The following is a 13,233-nucleotide window of genomic DNA, read 5'->3' on the forward strand; positions in this document are numbered from 1 at the left end:
GGAAAGAGTGGAGGTGCTGGTTCCACCCACTCAGGCTAGGAATAGCCCAGGCAGCTCAGATCTGGGGCTGAGGGCCCGGTTCAGCCAGCCCACCCCGCCTCTGCCTGGCTGACAGTGCTAATGGAGAAGAATGGACCGAAGGAGCACTGGCTGCCTGTCAACAGTCCCTCCTGAGACCCTTTCGCATTTCCAATGCTGTCCAAACTCCTCTGCTGGCAAAGCCGAGGACAGATACCTGGGACTCCGAGCCTCTCCTCTAGGGGGCACTTGCTCCATCCGGCTCTGGTTCTGAGCCTGCTTCCCCACCACAGCTCCCAGGGTCTGCCCAGAGCCCCAGACACAGGAGCTTGGGAGACCAGCGCTGAGCAGATGAACCTTTGCCACCACTGAAAAGTAGCCCAGCAGACTACCTGAGGTGGGACAGGATTCTCACCTCGCCTGTCAGACCGGGTGAGAACTTTGGCCCAAGAAGGCCAAAAGCCAGGAGCGGAGCTCTAGGGAGCAGGGAGGGAATCCCTGCCAGGTCTTCCCTCAGAGAGAGGAGAGAGGCACGTGCCTTTAGGGCTGGGGGAGACTTAAACCTTTTGTCCCCGGTTTCAGGGGGCCACCAGCTGTTGGAGCCCTGGTTACGCCCACCGACTCCCTGACTGGCCTTGGGAAAGGCCTCTCTGCTCCGGGCCTTACAGGGGGTAGAGGACTAAGCCAGGGCCACCTGCATGGCCACAGAGGCCAGGCAGGTGACACAGGAATGAGGACAGGGAGGTGCACTGGGCTTCTTAAGGTAGCTCCAGCCAGTAGTCATCGTGCCGGAGAGTAGGCCCAGGGTCATCAGTTGCCAGTTGCCTGCTCATTCATGGAAACCTAGATTATCATGTGAAATCTCCCACTTCAAAAGAAACATTTTTGCTGGGCATGGTGGCACACATCTGTAATCCCAGTACTGGGGAGGCTGAGGCAGGAGGATTGTTGTGAGTTCAAGGCCAGCCTGGACTACCAAGTGAGACGCTGTCTCCAAAAAAAAAAATTGCCGAGCATGGTGGTGCACATCTGTAATCCCAGCGCTTGGGAGGCTGAGGCAGGAGGATCACAAGTTTGAGCCCAGCCTGAGCAACATAGTGACTTAGTCTCAAGGGCCAGGGATGTAGCCAGTGTGAAGGCCTTGAGTTCAAGCCCTAGTACTGGAAAAGCGGGAAAAACAAAACAGTTTTGCTAGAGATTGAACCCTGGGCCTCACACATGCTGCTACTGAGTGACACCCTCCAGCCCAAACATCATTTTTCTAACGCTGAGGCCCAGATCAAACGCATCTGCAGTCTGGAATAAGCCAGTAAGAACCCAGCTGGCAACCTCTGGGCCAAGGCTTGGCTAAACAGGTGTGGGATTTGGTAGCCGTTCCAGGTCTGGGTGCCTAGCACATGTGCCCAAGGAGGGGGGGCCCAGGAGCCCCCCATCCAGCTCCCTTGGGCCCTGAGGGAGGGCCTGGCCTGAGGCCCCAGAGCAAGTTGATCACAGCACCAAGACCTGAACCTGGGACTGGATTCCTACCCCAGCAGAGCAAGGGGCAGGGTCGAAGTCAGGCGCTCAGCCTGGAGCGGCTTGGGCAGGTCACTTGCAGGTCCCTTGACTCAGTCCCTTTGACCACAGGGGCAGATAAGACTACCTGCACAGCCACATGCAGCGAGCACTTGGTAAAAGCTACTGGAAGCTATTAAAATCATGTAAACTATGGCCAGGCCTGGTGGTGCACCCTTCTAATCCCAGCACTTGGGAGGCTGAAGCAGGAGGATCGCTGTGTGTTCAAGGCCAGCCTGGGCTACATAGCGAGACACTGAAAAAATAAAAACTAAAATCATCCAGACCAGGCCAGGCAGGGCTGGGGGACAGGGAGGATTCCCAGCAGGCTGTCAGCTGGAGAGCAGGGCTGCTTGGTGAAGAAGGATCCATGGGGAAGCTGCCTTCAGAAATCGCTTTTATTGTCTTACAATGGCATCATCATAGTTGCATGTGAGAGGAGTGAGAATCAGCCTCAAACCCCTTGAGGGGGAGGATGTGCTGAGACATGGGGTGTGAGGGACAGAGATCTCAGGGACCCCACTCAGCTTCCTGTCTGCAGGGCTGAGGGGCACAGGGAGGCGCGGGAGGGGAGACTGACTCCAGTTGCTGCAGCTGCCAGGTGCGTGAGGCCCTGGAGTCTGGGAGGCGACAGCCCCGCCCTGCACAGGCTTTAGGTGTACAGTGGGGGGAAGGGCAGCTCCACTGTGGGCTGGAGCCTGCAGAGAACAGGTGGCCCTGAGAAGCCAGGACCACCGCTCCAGCTGCTCCCTGTGCTCCTCTGGCACACATACCCGCCACCTACCAGTTCTCCGGGCTCCAGACAGTGCCCTCGGCCTCCATGAGGTGGAACGAGTAGGCCTGACGAGAGCGGTCCGAGAGGTTCTGTGGGCTCTTGTGCACCACTTCCCCGTGGATCAGGACCAGGCCGCCTGGCGGGAGGACACCAGCCCTCCAGCTCCCCTTCCTTGGGAAGGGAGGGACATGGGCCCCCTCCCCCGAGCGGTTTTGTGCCCCCCACGCGTGCCCATTCCTGTCCCTGAAAGCTAGGTGCCTGCAGCCTGCCGTGTAGACACTGGGCCCCTGGGATGAAGCACCCCCCACTGTAGCTTGGGCAAGCCTTAGCAAGCTGTCCCCGATGTGGGCAGGACTGGGCAGCAGCTCCACCGAGCTGGACCTCCATGGCCCCTTTTCCACGCGAAGGCTATTAGCCAACAGCTGTGAAGCCCCTGTGACTCCGTGTCCCTAATCACATTCGACACGCCACCTCACTGCCTTCCTCACTGCACATGTGGGGAAACCGAGGCTCAGCATCTGTCATTTGCTCCGAGACCATCCTGTAAGTAGCAAGGTCTGGATTCGGGCCTGATGGAGACAGCTTGCTGATGACCAATTTCCTGGGGCTGCCCCATGTCTCCCGTGCTGTGACTTTGCACACCTCAGGTGACCCTGGGAGGCTGCTGGGTGCTGGGTGAGCACAGACCCCTGAGCACGGCCACCTGCTCCCTGTGCCCCACCTACCTCTCCGTACTGGCACGGGCACAAAGAGGCTGCCATCCCAGCCAGGCTCTGAGCCCAGGTAGCTGGTGCCACCGGGGGCCCGGATGAACCGCCTTGCCACGCCACCTGCCGGCCGAGAGAGGAACTTCAGCCCCTCTTCTCAACGGGTCCCGCTCCCGGGGTGGGCAGGGGGAGACAGATGGGGCCGCACTAGTGTGGGAGCCGGGGATGAACCAGAGACAGCTGTTGTCCAGCGTGGCGTCCTCCAGCGCGATCCACATGCCCACCACGCGGCCCAGCGGCTCCGTGTACAGGAAGGTGGCATCCTGGTGTGGGGTGACTGCAGCGGACCAGCGAGGTGGGGAGCTCATCCTTTGCCGGGCCCCTCCTCGCCTGCTCTCCTGCTTCGTGTCCTCCCTCCAGGCCCACCTTCCCCATATCAGGGTCACATCAGTGTCCTCCCCAACTCGGCCAGCTTCCGTTTCCTGAACTGTAAAGTGGCCCCAATCTGCCCCACCCCAGAGGGCTGTGCCAGTCCGTCACCCGCTTGGTACAGAGCCTGACACCAACTGCTAAACGTGGCTGCTGTTATTTGACCTCCGCCGGGTAACTAAAGACACTGGTTTTTGTCTGTCAGGCCGGCGCAGGGGATGGAACCCAGGCCCCACACATGCTAGACAGGTGATCCGCCACAGCCACCGCCCCTGCCCTTGAGCCTCCACTCTTACCAGGGACCACAGACCAGCCAGCAGGTAGCCTGGCTGGCGGCAGAGATTGGGAGGTGGGTGGGCAACAGGGGAACTGCGACCCCGAATAGCTCCATTTTCACAGACCTCCCTGTATGATGTTGGGGTGCAGCCAGGATGGAGAACCACGGACTAAGGAACTTAGTCCACAGGAACAAAGCAGGGGTGGGGCTGTTGTGACCTCCTCCCTTCCCTGACAACTGTTTTTTTTGAGACAGGGTCTGGGTATGTAGCGCAGGCTGGCCTTGAACTTACTCAACTCGCTCTTAACTGTGTGTTTTCTAAACACTGCACTGTGAGAAACTGGACGGTGTCCAGAAAGCGTGTCCAGTGGCAGGAGGTTCCAAGGGTCGGGGAGAGGACTGGCCAGGGCAGCTGGGGTGCTGGCATTGGGCAGAGCAGGCTCAGGGAGCTTGTGGGCACCCTGGGAGGAGGGGTGCTCACAAGGAGAAAGCTGGCTGCATGGGGGAAGGGAGGAGGCGGGCTCCCTGCAGCCAGAGTCCTGTGAGCAGAAGGTACCAATCAATCAGCCACCAGGAAGTCTGTCAAGGGCATCTGTGTCCAGTAGGGTGTGGACTGGGTCAGCAAGTTACATGGCGAATTAATCTACCAAGGAGCTCTTAAAAATACAATTTTCCAAGCCTGTGTGGTGCCACACGCTTGTAATCCCAGCACTTGGGAGGCTGAGGCAAGAGGATCGCTGAAAGTTTGAGGCCAGGCTGGGCTACATAGCAAGACCCTGTCTGTCTCAAACAAAACAAATTCTTTTCCAGGCCCACACGGATCTGCTGGCCTAAGATCTCAGGCCTAGGACTCTGTGCTTGAAGCTAAAGCTCCAGTCAGATTCCGGACCACTGTGAAAGGGCTGCAGGGCCCACGCCCACTCGGCCTTTCCAGGAAGGCAGGCAAGTGGGGCGCCTCCTTCCCAGCCCAGGCCTGGGTGCCGCTGAGCACCCTCCTGCCCCAGAGCCTCACCTTCGCCACCGATGTGCGGTTGCTGCAAGAGAGGGGAAGATGCTGGTGAGGGCGGGCAGGGCGGGCAGCGGAGCCCGGACTGTGTGCCAGGCCCAGGAGGGAGGCCAAGGGCCCAGCCCTGCCCAGCCAGGAGCTGCAGTCTGCAAGGAGAAAGCATGCCTGGCTCGGCGAGGGCGCGAGGGAGAGGATGTGACGGTGCCGGGGTCCCTGGTCAGCGCTGGGTCCCCTCTTTCCAGGGGGCCTGGGAGGCTTCTTAGAGGAGGTGGCCCTGAGCAGGGCCTGAGAGCAGTGCCCGAAACCCTAGGAACCTCTCCTCCTACCTCTGTGTGTATGCATGTGTGTGTGTTTGTGTGTGTGTGTGTGTGTGTGTGTGTGTGTCTACCACCGAGCTACACCCCCAGCTCTTCTTAAGCTTTATTTCAAGACAGTCTTGCTGCGTTGTCCAGGCTGGCCTCAAACTTGAGATCTTCCTGCCTCAGCCCAGCTCCTACTACCAAATTTTAACTGAGCACCAACTAAGTGCTAGGCACTTTAGCCAGAGACCAACTTTACATGTTCTCCCACCAACTTCGTAATTCTAGCAGCTTTTGGCTCATTATGCAAAGAGGCTTTGTTTTGGTTTGGTTTGGTTTTTTGAGACAGGATCTCATTAGGTACTTCAGGCCAGCCGATCTCGAACTCACTGTGTAGCCCAGGCTGGCCTCACTTGTGGTGATCCTCCTGCCTCAGCCTCCTGAGTGCTGGGGTTACAGGCCTGTGCCACCACACCCAGCCTTCTATGAAGAAGCTTTGTACGAGCAGCCTGCCCATTTCACAGAGGATAAACTGAGGGCCAGGGAGGACGCAGAGCTCACCTTGAAGATGTACATGCTTTGCACCACCACAGGCTTCTGCAGGCCCAGACTTCTGACCAGGGCCTGGAAGAGGGCAGAGAGGATGCTGCCGGCCTGGCAGCCCACATCCGGGCCCCTCGCCCCCTGCCCCCCCAACTCACCTGCACCTTGGGGGAGTGTGTGGTGCTCTTGAAGACAGGGTCATGGGCGTGCAGAGCTGTGGGCCAGAGACAGGAAACAGGCAGTCACCCGCCTCCCGAGGCTGCTGAAGGACCCTGGCTAAACCAGCGGCAGTGGCCCAGGGCTGGGCATGCAGCAGGCACTCATTAGCAGAATTTGTTTTATTATTGTTATTACAGAAAGGGAGGGTTGACCATCCATAATGCTACTGAATGACACCGTTTAAAATGGTTATGATGGTAATTATGTTATATGGATTTTACCACAACTGGTTTGCAGTCTTTTCATGATATGACTTCAAGTTTGAAAATAACCAGTCTATAAGCCAAGAGTGGTGGTGGACACCTACACTCAGGAGGCTGAGGCAGGAAGATGGCTGTGAATTTGAGGCCAGCCTGGGCTACATAGTGAGTTCAGGGACAGACCTTGAACTCTTCAGACCTCAAGCTCCCCATCTTCTGTCGGGTAGCCCAAAGCCCCTGCTCACCATGGGCGATTTTGTTGATGGATTTCTCCGGAGGAACCAAGAACTCTCCTGTGGTTCAAAGAACAGCCGAAGGCAGAGCCGCTGGGGTCCAGCATCCCTTGGACAGCGGGTCTGGCCCCCAGCCCAGCCCCAGAGAGCAGCTACACAAATCCAGGCCAACCCCACAGCCCTCCCACCCATCCCTAGGGCCCCAGCTCCAAACCTCTCTCGTCAAAAACATCTTTCTCAAAGAAGAAGCGGATCTTGTCACCACTGCTCAGGAAGTAGTCCAAGGCACCCTGAGGAGGGACAGGGAGGGGCTGCGAGAGTGGCCCTGGGCAGAGCCAGGCACAGTGAAGGAGGGAAGGGACCCAGGTGCTGCCCTTCCAGAGGGTTATGGAGCCCCCACTCCCCAGCCAGGCCCACTGAGGCCCAGAAGCCTGAAGCACTGCCTGCGCTATGACCATGGGAGTGCTTGGAAATCATTGATTTATAGTGGGGCTACATCCAGATACACATGTCACTGTGGCTTTACCTGGCCTACCTTAACCGTGCTCAGAACACTTCCATTGGGTGACTGTTGTTTGAGGGTTTTTTGTTTTGTTTTTTGAGACAGGGTCTCACTGCGTAGCCCAGGATGGCCTTGAACTCTGTGGAGCCCAATGAGTTCTCCTGGAACTCACAGGGATCCTCCTGCTTCAGCCTCCCAAGGGCTAAGATTACAGGTGTGTGCCACCACACCCAGCAGGAAGACTCCATCTCAAAAAAACCCACTCAGGCCCAGGAATGTAGTTGAGTGGTAGAGGGTCCAGTGTGCACATGGGCCTGGTTCAGTCCCTGACACACACTGAAAAGTGCAGTTTGTATGAGTGCGCTTCACTCACACGTCATTGTAAAGAATCCTAGGCTGAACTGTCACAGCCTGGCCGTCTGTACCCTTCCTGGCCCTGCAATCCACTGACCTTGGAAGGTGGAAGCCACGGGTGAGAGCAGCTGACCCCTTTCTCAAGACTCCCCATTCCCTGGGATCCAGGCCTTCTGTAATTCCCTCTGTGCCCACCAGATGGCAGGAGCTTCTCGAGGGAGTGAATGAGTCCAGTGAGCGACCAGATCAGAGCCATCCTGCTGCTTGCTAGTGCTGGGCCGCCAGGCAAAGTGGGGCTCAGACTTGGCAGGAACAGAGCCAGGAGAAGCACCCACCCATCTCAAACTGCACCTAGGAAGCAACCAGAGTTTCTCTCTCTCTCTTTTTTTTTTTTTTTGAGACAGTCTTGCTATGTAGCCCAGGCTGGCCTTGAACTTGAGACAATTCTCCTGCCTCAGCCTCCTGAGTGCTGAGATTACAGCCATGGACCACCACGCCTGGCTTGGGTGAGGTTTAAGAGTCACACACGGGCCCATGGGAATCAGGGACACTGGCTGCACAGAGGGCTCTTGTGTCTGGACAACCTGAAGTACAGCAGAGCAGCACCCAACAGCCCCAGTTGGTATCAGAGGTGGGTTCGAATCCTGACTCTCAGTTACATCGTGGTCTGGGTGAGTCATCTATGCCTCACCTTTGCCACCTGTCTGTTGAATGGGGACGTTTTTGCCTGCCTTGTCAACACCCAGTGTGGAGGGGAAGGGAGGCAAGTGGGGTGGAAGAGCTTGTGCCACGGAAGGCTGGCCCGACCCTCATCAGAAACAGCCCTGACCTTCGCGCCCTCCTTCCGGGCTGCTGTGGGTGCCAGGGATTGAGCCCGTGGAAGACCAGCTCCCTCCTCACCTGCCCCACACCCACCTGGGCGCGAAGCTGCTCCTCCTCATGGGTGGAGAACACTGTGCGGCAGTGCGGAGGGACGTCCATCTCGGCCACGATCGCTGCAATCCTCTGCTGCAGGGCCTTGCACTCATCAGAAGATAGGAAACCCTCCAGCACCAGGAACCCGTCCTCCTGGAACTGCCGTGGGGTGAGGCTCAGCAGCCCTCTGCCCCCGAGCGCTCCCTATCACCCTTGTCTGTTTGTTTGTTTGGTTGTTGAGACAGGGTCTCTCTAAGTAGCCCAGGCTGGCCCAGAACTTGTGTCGGTTCTCCTGTCTCAACCTCAAGGGTGCTGGGATAACAGGCGCGTGACACCACACCGGGTTTGTCACTCACCTTTGATCCCTGCCCTAACCCTAAAGCTGCATGGAGGTGAAAGCAGGGCTCCTGTTCCTGCTCTGTCCTGCACCTGGCGCAGTGTCAGTGTCCCGACAGAAGCGGTCAGTATCTCTGCTTGGAGATCGGGAGAGAGGGAAGGGGACACTGTCCCTGCCCTTGTCCCTTCCTGGGCAGGCGTCACATGGAACTGCAACCTCATTCATGGTGCAGCCACACAGACAGAGTGTGTCAGGCAAGGTTATCAGCGAGCAAGCAGGCCTTGGAGCTTACAGACCGCTGAAGGAGACCTGCAGTGCACCAGTCCTGGCCCCAGTGAACACCCAGTTCGAGAGAGGCGAGGGAGGCTCAGTGTGGGGTGGAGGGCAGACTTCCTGAACCAAGGGCAGATGGAAAGAAAAGCGTTCTGGGGAGCAGCGATGAGGAAGTGAAACAGGATGCTGCGTGGCAGTGCACGCCTATAATTCCAGCACTTGGGAGGCTGAGGCAGGAGGATTGCTGTGAGTTCAAGGCCAGCCTGGGCTACATAGCAAGATCCTATCTCAAAAAAAGCCAAAAATAAAAAATAAAAATAAAGGAGACCATGGGATACTGGGAAGTGAAGAGGTGAGGAAGAGCCCTGCAGACAGAGGGAACAGGATGAGTGCAGCCTCTGAGCATGGGAGGAACTGGGAACATACGGAGGACAGGACGAGGGGAGGGGCAGGGCAGCCAGCGTAGGCAGCCTGACAACAGGTGCTGCCTCAGATTTGCCGCAGTCCTGTTCTGAGGCTGAGGCAGGAGAGGAAGCCTGCGTACGTGCATGCAGGGCAGGTCGGAGGCTCCTGAACGAACTGTGATGCGGTGCCCATTCCCAGGGCGACCCTGTCCAGGCCTGCTCTGCACAGTCTGCATGTCAGAAACTGAATCCTATCAGTATCAAGATGAACACTGCCTTCTCGGGAACTGAGTCATCCACGCAGACGCACAACCTTGATCCAGGAAACACCCGAGGAAGACTGTGTGTGTGTGTGTGTGTGTTGGGGGTACTGGGAGGTTGAACCTGGGGCTTTTATACTGGGCAATATCCCACAGGGTCTTGCTAAGTTGCCCAGCCGGAGCTCACACTTGCTATCCTCCTGCCTCAGCCTCCCAGAGTGCTGGGAGAACTTAACATTAGGGAATAGCCAATGTGGTGGCATGTGCCTGTAATCCCAGTATCACAGGAAGCTGAAGCAGGAGGATCTCAAGTTTGAGCCCAATTTAGGCAAGTTAGCAAGATCCTATCTTAGGACAGGATCCCAGTACTGAAAAAGAAGGAAATATGAGGCCAGGGATTTAGCTCAGTGGCACCGCGCCTGCCTCAAAAGCACAAGGTCCGGAGTTTGATCACTGGTACCAATAAATAAATAAATAAATAAATAAATAAATAAATAAGGAAATACAGGTTTGAGGGTGCAGCTCAGTGGTAGGCAAGAGCACTTGCCCAGAATATACAAGGACCTCAATTTCTAGCACTGGAAAGAAAGGGGAAAAGATTAAAAATAAAAAGATTAGGCAATCCAGAGCAAAGGTGTCTGTCCTGGGTATTCAGCGGATTAGCCAAACAATGTATGGTTTCCCTGTCTGGAACACAGCCTAGCTGATGAGTCCTGATGTGGGCTGGCCATGCAGTGCTAGAACCCTCACCCTGCACATGAGGCCCTGGGTTCAAGCCCTGGCACTGCAAAGCCAAACAACACAACTGCAGAAGCCGTGTAGACAAATACTGGTGCGTGGATATGTCCCTGATATGCTGTCAGATGGGAGGGGAAAAGCTAGCTACACATGGGTATTAGGCAGGGATTTCCTCTTTGATCCTCAGACTGACAAAGGGGTCGGACAGCAGCACCCCTGATTTCCATGTGTTATTCTTTTTTTCAAGGTTCTGAGGATTAAGCCCAGGGCCTTCACACTGAGCTACACTCCCAGCCTTTTTACAAATTTTATTTATGTATTTTTAGAGACCACTCACCCAACAAGCCTTTCTTGTCTGGACTGATGAGACCCAAGAGACCCGGGAGGGCAAGCTCCCGCTGGCCACTCACGCCCAGGCTCCCAGGCCTGGCTGGCCTGACTGGGGTCTGACAGCTTTATTGGTCCCCAGTCCCCAACCTCCCACTTATCCTGTGGTGGGGACCCCAGGCTGTGTGTGTAGGAGGGCTTGTAGCTGGGAACCCTTCCTCTGGGTCTCTTTCCTCTTCTGTGAAATGGCAGTGTGGGTTGAGTTCTGGGGGCTTCTGGAGACCCCCACATGCTAACCTGATCCTCCCAGGCACCACCCCACAGGGCCCTACCTTCTGGAGCAGTGAGGAGCTCAGGCCAGCCATGGGGTCCTTTCGGCACCAGTGCCTCAGGGTTAGGGTGCAGTGGCAGAAAAAGAGAAAGTTGGGGGAGGGGCCTGGACCGGAAGTCCCAGGAGCACTTAACCCTTCCAGGACCTGGCAGGCCCTCTGTCCCTGTGCTCAGCACCCCTCCAGGGGCCCCAGCCCTCTCTCTGCCCCTGGATGAGGGCCAGGTCTCTGCCCTGGTGTCCCCAGCTAATCCAGGATCAGCCCTCTCTGGGGTGCTGATTTAATGATTTCTTCGTGCTATTTAATGATTTCCTGGGCGGAAAGCTTACCAGATGCCAGGAGTACCAGGCAAAGACTGCCACCACTGCCTGTGACCCTGACAGATGTCTGCCCTTCCCTGGCCTCAAGTGAGGAAAAAGCAAGACTTAAAAGTCCCCAAGACCGCAGGTGTCAACATCAGGGTGCTACAAAGAGTTCCCGGGAAACCGGGCCTCTCTGGGTACCAGGCTGAAAGCCTGCAGGCCCTGGGAGGACGAGGACAGGAGCTAAGGATGCACTGTCCACAGGCGGGCGGGTAGGAGGGCGGTCTTGGAAAGCAGAGGCAGGGGCGAGTGGGGCCTAGGGTTAGGATGAGGGAAAGCGGAAGATCGTCCGTTCAGGCCCTCGGGCCCAAGATGTTGGGCTTCTCGTGTCAGGCCAGCAGGGCGGTCAGAAATGCCTGTCGGCTGTGCAGCTCCGGAAAACCAGCCACTGCCTTCCCAGAAATGACACTGTGAATAGCTAAGGGACAGAGTGTCTCAGGAGCAAGCACGGGACACTGCAGCTCTCCAAAAACTTGGCCCCAGGTCAGGTCATGTTTTCTGGGCCTCTGCATGGGAACTGGGCTTGTTCCCGGCTTCTGGAAGGTGCAGGGAGGCAGGGAAGGCGAGCCCACAACAGTCCCAAGGCAGGACTGCTCTGGCTGTCCTGGCCTCGCGCTGCAGCCACCAGCAAACACTAGGCACCGTGGAGCCCTGGGGACACAGTGCGACCCCAACTCCTATGCTGAGTCAGCAGTGGCCTGGGGAGCCCCACCCAGGCTGGGCTTAAACTCCAGCCCGTACTTCCCCGTCTGCAGTCTGGGGTGACACCAGGCCCGCTGTGAGCACTGCCTGAGAGGAAGACACACAGCTTGGCACCTTGGAGGCACCTCCAGCCTGGCTGACCTGATGCTAGCGGGGCTTTGGGAGGGATGTGAAGGACCTGGGGTTTGTACATTGGCTGAGCTTCCCGGTGTTTTCCGCATCGCTGCCCCAACCAGAGAAAAAGCACTGTGGTTTCAGGCTGAGGCCCCGTTCTTGTCCTGTCTGGCTTTGGGAAGAGTGGGCGGTGTTTCCACATCTTGTTTTCTCCAGAAGCTAACCAGTTCCAGACCAGGCTCTCCAGCAGGGACCCAGAGGCTCGCATTGGGGTGGCAGGGGTTCAGGGGACCAGAACAGACTAGAGGGGAGGTTCAAAGTGGGGGGTCTGCCGGGGGTCAAAGTCCTCTGCTCGGCAAAACAGGGAGGGGATCAGCGTGGGCCTCACATCCCCCGCAGGGGTCCAAGACCCCAGGAAGGAGGACAGGCACCAGGTGTCCTCCCCAAGGCCCACGTGAGACATGGGGTTCCCGCTTCCTCACCCGGACTTGGCTGCAGGGCCCCTGTGCCAGCCCAGTGCAAGCCCCTTGGTCCCTTTGGGTGCTGGTGCCAGGCCCTCTACTAAGAGCCCCACCTCCCTCCCTGCCTGCTGTGGTTCATGTGTGTACCTCAGAAGCCCCTCTTCTGCTGGTGAGAGAGGGCCTGGCAGGAGGTGCTGGGGTCCAGGGGCCTTAGCGATGGTAGCCACCTGTGCGCACAGCGTCCGTCCCTGCTTGTCACCGTGCCAGGTGCCTGGACTTCACAGCCTCTGGCAGCACGAGACTAAGACGGCTCCTCTGCCCATCACCATCTCAGGTGACCCCAGCACAGATGGGGCAGCTCCCCTTCCCACCCTGACTCTCCAGACAAGGGAACTGAAGTGGCGTCAAACACACAGCGGCAGTGGGGTCTGGACGCAGCTCTGCCCACCTCTGAGCTCTGCCCTCGATCTCGGTGCCCTCACCAGGTCCCAAAGGGGCTGCAGCTCCCCATGGTGACTCGGCCCCACCTCTAGAAGCCTGGGGACACATGTCCTGGGAGGGAAGGGGCACGGGCAGCTTCACACGAGGGATGACCAAGCTGGGACAAGGACCCTGGACTGCCAGCTCCCACGCCAGGGGCCGCTCCTGCCCCTGCTTATCAAAGCTCTCGAGGGCTCACACAACAGCAACAGGGACGGCAGAGGATATGCCAGCCACAAGGTCCCTGGCCAGGGCCAGTTTGCACCGCAGGTCCTGCCTCGGGGCTCCAGGGGTCATGGGGCCCAAGGCGAGCAGAGCCCAGGAAGCGGGGCCTGAGCCGGGGCCGATGGGCCCAACAGACCTGGCAGAGTGGGTGAAGGGCCCCTCCGGGATGCGGAGACCTCGGAAGCCTTCG

At 57.9% G+C, this 13,233-nt stretch overlaps 1 protein-coding gene across 5 annotated transcripts; it reads right to left on the bottom strand.

Moving 5' to 3' along the window:
* Positions 1 to 1,952: 1,952 nt before the first annotated feature.
* Phyhd1 (phytanoyl-CoA dioxygenase domain containing 1) lies at positions 1,953 to 10,882 on the bottom strand. Of its 5 annotated transcripts, none has more exons than XM_087182721.1 (11): positions 10,703 to 10,881; positions 8,032 to 8,190; positions 6,475 to 6,550; positions 6,273 to 6,320; positions 5,767 to 5,822; positions 5,627 to 5,689; positions 4,773 to 4,794; positions 3,286 to 3,391; positions 3,073 to 3,177; positions 2,357 to 2,483; positions 1,953 to 2,270 (listed from the first exon to the last, which is right to left on the bottom strand). In XM_087182721.1, exons 1-11 carry the CDS (start codon positions 10,733 to 10,735, stop codon positions 1,971 to 1,973), a joined length of 1,095 nt encoding a protein of 364 aa, XP_087038847.1. In that variant the 5' UTR covers positions 10,736 to 10,881; the 3' UTR covers positions 1,953 to 1,970. The 5 variants fall into 5 exon arrangements, with proteins under 5 accessions (XP_087038847.1, XP_004849224.2, XP_087038848.1 ...); XM_004849167.4 differs by having other exon boundaries at positions 3,263 to 3,391; XM_087182722.1 differs by having other exon boundaries at positions 8,032 to 8,184; positions 10,703 to 10,880.
* Between the last annotated feature and the right edge of the window lie 2,351 nt (positions 10,883 to 13,233).

This window comes from Heterocephalus glaber, unplaced genomic scaffold, assembly GCF_053883595.1.
Source record: "Heterocephalus glaber isolate CG9 unplaced genomic scaffold, H.glaber_assembly_v1.0 deba00001479, whole genome shotgun sequence".
NCBI lineage: Eukaryota > Metazoa > Chordata > Mammalia > Rodentia > Bathyergidae > Heterocephalus > Heterocephalus glaber.